Source organism: Egretta garzetta, unplaced genomic scaffold (genome assembly GCF_000687185.1).
Source record: "Egretta garzetta isolate BGI_Z169 unplaced genomic scaffold, ASM68718v1 scaffold542, whole genome shotgun sequence".
NCBI classification, from domain to species: domain Eukaryota; kingdom Metazoa; phylum Chordata; class Aves; order Pelecaniformes; family Ardeidae; genus Egretta; species Egretta garzetta.
Window position 1 is genome coordinate 44956 of NW_009258766.1, and position 7848 is coordinate 52803.

At 38.8% G+C, this 7848-nt stretch overlaps 1 protein-coding gene across 1 annotated transcript in view; it reads left to right on the forward strand.

Moving 5' to 3' along the window:
• Positions 1 to 338: 338 nt before the first annotated feature.
• Positions 339 to 7848, forward strand: part of PLK4 (polo like kinase 4) — a 28553-nt gene continuing 21043 nt past the window's right edge. Inside the window, exon 1 of the mRNA XM_009649337.2 lies at positions 339 to 446. Coding sequence (XP_009647632.1) covers positions 339 to 446 — 108 coding nt within the window. The remainder of the gene's footprint in view (positions 447 to 7848) is intronic.

The following is a 7848-nucleotide window of genomic DNA, read 5'->3' on the forward strand; positions in this document are numbered from 1 at the left end:
TGCTGCTGATGAGCTCGCTCTCTGGCGGGTCACAGCAATCTCTGTGCCTATGCCTGTGAAGCTAAGGCGTAATTTATTATAATATTTAGAATATAAAGTTAACACATCAAAGCAGATCTGGACAGGGATCCTTTCAACACCTTCCTGTGCCACACCTTAATTGTCCTAAGAGAGTGAGTGCTGCATTATGTGGTTTATTCCCTTTCCTTCTTCCCTTCACCCAAGCTGAACATGTTATTTCTACCAGTCTTGCATATTAAAGCAGACATAAGTGAGAGAGGTTACGCAAACTTAAAAAAATTAAATCATAAGTAATGAAGAACTCGTCAAACTTTGCCATGTCGTCTAAACGAGTTTTCTTCAAAAGCACGGCCATTTTCCCAGTTCTTCAGGGGATGAGGGAGGATACGACTGAATCATTCTCCAAACCATTTGTGCCTTCTTGGGTAAGAGAGTAACAGTAAAAAGTACTGTTAATAGCCAGCAAATCTCCACTAAATGCAAGGCGTCAGCTTGACCATCCCTGTATTACACCAGAAAAGCTACAGACTTTTAAAGTAATATATTCTATAACTAACTAAATAATAAAATAAGAAATAAATTTATACAGTAACAGTTTCAACAGAGTACCACTCACTATTGTAGAATGCAATGTTTCTACGAAAAAGAGAGATCTTCCACAGTTTCTAATTGTTCTACGGATATGCTCTTCTTAGTCTGGGAAGTAAGACATCATAAACCAACATTGACCTGTATATATTTATGCAAAACTGGGCAGGTTTTAGGTTAACTCAAATCACAATCCAGAGTAAAAAAAAAATTACAAATTGCAAGCAGTGTACTTGTCTCACTGAGAAATATCTGTCCAGAGGACTGTATGGTTTTCATTTATTATTAAAATGAAACTGAGCATCTGTTTTGGCTCTAGACTTAAAGTGGAACAAAATAAAGAACAAAGACTGCCACTTTACTGAAGCAATAAAATAGAGGGGGGAAAAATGGTCAGAGGTTATTACCTAAATGACTCTACCTCTCCATTCTTTCAAATACAGAGATTACTGAAGAGATTATCCAAACTGCTGAAACTTGGGGAAGCCTCAGATAACGATTAAAAATCTAGTATTGTAATAATATGTTTAAGGGCTAATGGAAAGATCTGAGATATGGACGGATTAATGTGACATCAGTGCAGACCACAGTAGAAGATGCAGAAGAGTTAAAGGGCATTAGCACCACAAATACCAGGCACACAATGTCACAGAAAAGGCACCAAACACAGCAGGTGTACTCCTTGATTCAGTCAAATTAAATACAACATCATATCCTTAGACTTTTGAAAAGCACTGGGCCTAGCACCCCCTGACATTTTTGTTAAAACAGGATGACAGTAGTGATTTGTATTTTAGCAGAAAAGAAACACAAAGCTAAATGGCTTGAAGCCAAAGTTAAGTGAAGTCACTCTAGAATAAATGCATGCATTTAAAGTGGGGGTAATTAGACACCGAGACAACCTACCTAAAGGCAAGACAGAGCCATTGTCATTTGACATGTTTAATACAGAAATGAGATCCCCGGAGATGGAATTGCAGAGCTGCGGGCCCCTCAGGCAAACACACTACCAGTACTCTTCCTTCTCTTCTGTGTAGAAGACAATGTAGTTTGAGCACAAATATAATTTGAGACAAATATAATTTAATAATTAATGCAGAAATCCTAATCCAATTAATTTTGTTGTTGAGTCTGTGCAACATGTTGATGATGTAAGAACTACTAGAAATAAAATAAGGTCAGACAATTAGGGGATTCCAAACTGGGATTCAGATACTCCACTGGGGTGGTAAAAAGTCCACAAGAGAGAAAATAAGATTTAGATAAGGCTAAAGTGTTCTTGTATGATTAGAAAAATTACTGCGTATAGTGTCAGCATGAGAAAACTATTCAACAGATCAAAGGAAACTGAAGCTCAGTCAAAGTCCTTGCCATACTTGAAATTTGGACTGGCAACCAGCAAAACTACCATAAAAAACCTGCTTATAGAAAAAAAAAAAAAAATCACAGAACTATTGCTCATGTCTCAGTTCAGCAAAAATACAATTCTTTGACACGAAGATTTTGGAACCCAAGTATGGAGAAGGCTTAGAATTGTTTTTCAGCAAAGGTGTAAAATACTGACAATTGAAAAGACTATCAATGGCCCTGTTACAAAAGCATGAAGGATGCAAAAATAAGCTTTAATGGTAACACAGAATTAGAAGCCATCATAAAAACACAGGGCTGAGTATCATCAATGATGAATCAGATGACCCTCAGAATTTCCATAAGAGATGAAATGAAATCCAGTAACAAACAGTGAAGGGTCTGGATTAATCAAAAATATTTATGCTATTAGAAGAGGTTTCTAAATTTGAAAAAGGACAATGAAAGAAGGATTTGAATGCAATAGCTGATCTCATGAAGACTATAAACTGTCAGTACAACAGCACCGAAAAAGTAAAATGTGGTCTTCTGAAGTATCAGGAAAAGTATTTCTAGTTAAAGTAAAATTAGTATTACTAAGTGTTTATTAAATATCAGCAACAGCCCTAACAACTCAAGTTGAGAAAAAGATGAATTCGCTGTACAGGAAGTGCAGAGAAAAGCTACAGGTTGACCCTGGGAACAGAGAATGTATCACCTGACAGGAAAGTGGAAAAGCTTCGTTTGTTTCTAGTGATAAAGACTTGAGCAGGTCATAAATGTTGTTCATAAGTATGCTATTAGAGAAACGGACACTAGCAAACTAGACAGTTCCAAAGCATTAGCTTGACCATCGCCCTGCTGCTTAACTATCTGAGCAGTGTAAACAGAGTTAAAAAAAAAATAATCAGTGAATGGGAAAGTGTCCTTTAACAACTTTCATGATGCTCAAATTATAAAGGCACACGTGAAGTAGCCTTAATACTAGTTTTTTTAGCTAAAGAAAGCAAGTCTTGGCAACAGTATTGCAAGGGTGGTGACAGGAAGGGGCAGAGGTGAAGAATATGTCTATGAAGCCATTGGTTGCCTTATTCAAACTTTTCCTTCTCCTCCTCAAGCAAGAAAGAAAACTTTGAAATATCACAGCTCATTTTTTAAAAACTCTCTAATTACCCCTTGCTTTCAGTGTCTCTGACAAAAATAACTCGTTGTGATTAAGGTTTAGTGGGATATGATTTGCTAAAGCAATTTGCTGTATAAAACTGAGCCAAATTCAACTTGGAAATAACACCAGGGACAAATGCCCATCACAAAAGAAAAAATGTCAGCAAGAATTAATGTTCCATGGACACTTGAGTATTATTGAAGGAGAAAAGCATAAAACCAGGTGGATTTTTTTATTTAGTCATAATTGTCAAATAAAAGCTACAGCTGATGGATCATTACATGCTCACAACTCATCATTTACCCAGGATACATGAACAATATTTTTTAAAAGTTCAACTTTTGTTGTCTAGACTGGCACTACACTACCTGATGATACATCTGTGAACACTTCCCTGCATCTGTCAAAAGTAGGACTAAGAAATAAATGTATGCATGTGTTAAATATGTGAAACTACTAGTGTCATGAACCTTGCTGCCAAGACGCAAGCAAAGCTGTAGAACAACCAACGATGACAGATTATCATTTGTAAACTGCAACTTTATGCCCTGTGGTCAGGCACTCTCTGAGAGTGTTCCCAGTGTCGGTGTGTAAACATGTTTATCTTGCAAACACATATTCTTGACTCTATGAACCCCACAGCTGTATCCATGTATTACTTAATATAGCTTTACAAATGCACTGGCTGCTTCCAGGCTTTACAAGTAGTTGCTTCTACAACAACTACAACAAAGTTGTTTACAGCAATGGCTTGTTAAATTTAAGAGTTACAACCAGGAATCCAAGAGGGTTTGGTTTGGTTTTTTTTAATCGAGAAAATTAAAAAGATCTGCTAAAATAAAAAGTTTTTTCTTGTCCTGACCCAGCAAAACCTCTTCTATTCTTAATGTCAGAAATAAAAATAAAAAACAAGGTCAATTCGGGCATCTTCACATCTTGGCTATGAAATACTTCACCAGAAACTGTCTAATTACTGGCTGCTTACAATTGCAACTAACACACAGAAAGATGACTGTATCACATACATACTACTAGTTATGCACGAGTACTGGAACCAGTGGTCAGAACAACATAATTAGCCCAGAACAAAGCCACCTCGGATCATACTGTTTGCATGACATAAGATGTTTTTTGCATATACCTCATCACGTATCAGTGTAAAACAGATCAGGCCAAAGCCACGGGACCTTTAATCTTTTTTTTTCATGACAAGAAGATAGTACAAAATAAGCGATCCGGAGACTGCATGTAAGAACTCATATCTGCAAGTTACAAGACCATACTAAGAAAAATACTCTGCTTGTCAGCCTACAGAACAACTGATACCAACCACATGCAGCCCAAGTGCATTGCAGTCTCACCTAATGATATACCATGGAATTGGTAAGTACTAGGCATGGCATGCCAAGCGGCCTCTATCACCCAAGATTGCTACTAGCTTTTCTGACTCAGTGAGAATGTAAATTGTGGTAAATTCTGCCCTTTTTAATGAGAACAAATTAGGTATCAGGAGACGTTCTGAACAAGCAAGCTAATAAGAAACCTGAGCTCTACCTGCACGGACATTTCTGCAACCCACTGACACTGCACCTCTGCCATTTTGTTCAAGGACAAAGTTGATTTGTATCATTTGTGATACACATAGATGGGTTCCAATAGCAAAGACAATTATTCATGCTCATGAAATTATCCAGTGCAGCCAAGGGACATTAGTTTTAAAATAACCATTTTCACTGTCTAATACTGTGTCTACGACACAATGCACCAACACACAGGCAGTGCTCTGAACATGGGCAAAACCATCGCCACCGCTGCAAGCTACAGCATTCTTGACAGTTCTTGTTCGCCTTCTACTCAAAAATCTGTTGTCAGTCCCTTACCCTCCAGGGGAAGGCTGTAAGAGCTCCACCAGCTTTAGAAGGTTACAGTGACACCTGAATGAAGCGGAATGGCAGGAAGGGAGGATGACTTCCCTTCTTCCAACCAATTTGTGTTCTGAGTACTCTAGTTTTGCTTTTCATCATCCTTCTTACTCAGTTCCTTTTTACTCTTATTCCTAATCAGACTTCTCCACCGATGAAGGACCCTGAGAATCTTCATGCTTGTTTGTGCAATCAAGTTGAAAGAAGGCCTGAATGCCCTGTTTAAAGGGATTCCTATTACTGTCTTAAAACTATTTTAAGACAACTTTAAGCTAGTGTTTCTTTCAACACTTAAGCATGGAGAACAAGATTAGATATGTATTCGCTCTCTGATAAAAAGAGTTAGCAAGGGATTTATTATATTGCTAGTTCGTCTTGCAAGCTCTGCTTACAGCAGATGCTGACCCTGTAGTCATAAATTCGCAACAACAGAATAGTGATTCCATTTTCTTTTTAATCAGACAGAGGAAAGTATCATTTCACTGGCATGTTGCCAGCTTGACAATTCCTGGAGGAGCAGTTACCCAGTTGCTGAAAGTCCAAAGACTCTCTGGCTCCCATTTTAATAGGGACTATGTGACATGAAAGAAAAAGAAGCCAAACTAAACAGTGACATCTACCTCCCAATCGTATGCAAGAAACATGATTATCTTCAGACTTCCTATTTATAACCTCCTAACTACCACGCAACCCCAAATAGGCTACCTGCTTCAGAGAAACGAGGGCCTGTGCCCCAAAGCACGCACATTTTTCCAACTGCAGTGGCTAATATAAAAAGGTATTACCGCTACCTACAAATTTTGTCTTCTGTATAGTCATGTAGCATATTTTGTATGCTGTTAGTGATTTAGTTTGCCCACAGCATCAATACGTATCAGTCATACATTTGGCACATGAATTCACTGACACAACTTTTGTCATCGCTGTTCAGGTTAAAAATCTAGCCTTGAAATTAAATAGGAAGTCTTATTTTTGCTAATCTTCCACGCTAATTACTCAAACCAGTAATGACGGTTAATGTTGCACAGCTCCACAAACCAGACCTATTTAATCAGTCACACAGCTTCCATTTCACATTTAAGGATTCTCAACAATTGACACATAGACTTATCCACAATCCATTTTACATCCATTAAGGAGTGGATGACTGCATGTAACTTCCTCAGAGCCTTCATCTCCGAAGGAGAAAGTGCAGCTTGATTACAAGCCACCTCTGTATTTTATTCCAACAATGAAAGCTAGCAGGCAGTGGGGGAACTGTTTAAGTTTATAGTCACAAACTGGCAGACGTTAGAGAAGGTGAAGTGCTAAATTGGTGCACCTCCTTGCATCCTGGATGCCAGCTTGCCCTAGCCAGAGAAGTTCTTTGGGAGCACTCCCCTGGTACAGAAGTAGCCAGCAAGCTGTTTACGAAATGGAGTGATTCAGAGGGCAGACTAATTTAAAAAAAAAAAAAAAAAAGAAAAAAAGAAATCTTTTCCCCAGCCAAAACCAATTCCTTGATCTGGCTCACTGTGTAGCCACATGAACAGTCCTGCCACGCAACAGAGGAAGAACCAGGAACAAATAGTCACGTCTGCTTCATCCAGCTTAAACAGTACTGCATCTGAATGTCAAGCAAGAAATAAACAAACAACTGAACTACCGGTTGAAAAATAAGAAATGGAAAAGCAAATGTCTTCTCCAATATTGGGGAAAATTTATTCTGTGCAAGGGACTTGCATCAGTTCACTCTACTGGTTGAGTCTAAATATTGTTTGAGGGCATACTTGCCCAAAGATTAATTTGAATTTTAATAGATTAGCTAGGCATAGAAAAGCACAGGAGAATGTAAACAAACTGGTCAGGCAATGGAGCTTGAAGATGTTCCCTCACATTTTAAATTCACCTTCACTGCAGACACAAAATTCATCAATGATGCCTGGCATTAGGTGAAGGCAGCTAGCCCATAAAACCAAATTTGTTACAATAACGTTGCTGTGTTTCACATTAGACATGAAATGCTGTTGACCAGGTCTAATTGCTACTTTGACATAATAAAAAAAAGCTAAATGAAGGAGCCAAAGGACACAGGCAGTGTCAGAAACTCTCTCTCTACATAGCTAGAGGTTTTTATTTTATCATACATTCTACATAAAACACAACACAAAAAGGTCACTCCGTAGTTTTAAAGTCACATACAGAAACAGAAGACTTGTATCAGCTAACTCTACAGTGTAATGCAACAGAAAGAATACGGGGTGCTCTTCTCCCCGCTTAGCCTCACCTCACTGCTTTCTACCTACGGTGGAATTCCACAGCAACGTCAGCCCATCCAAGAGAGAGCTGCTGCTGTCCCACCTTCCCTTTTGCTCCCATTTTGCAGTCCTGCCCCTTCCACTGCGCCAGCACTACTGGTTGCACAACCACACACTGACCTAACTCAGGGCACTGAGCAAAGCCTAACCCTGCTGAAAGAGAACCCATTTTTAGCTGTTTCAACTTCTTAAAACAGCTTGTCACTCAGCTAAAAAAGCATCCCAGCCAGCACGTGAGAGAAGATAGATGAGACAACGGCAGCCCTGAGTAAGCTCTATCCAAGCTAACAGGGACCAGCAGCCTTAGAAAGGATGAACTGGTTATTAAGATGTAGGTTTGGAGGTCTGCCAACAGGCATATCACAATAACGCAGTAGTACCTCAGGTTAAAGAAAGATTTACGTCAAGAAGAGCATGCTAAGCACAGGTGACGGAATGAGGTTCACTCCTGATTTTCTTCACTCCTGTTTTTTTAAAACTCCAATCCAACTCACAGTTCAGAGGTTAT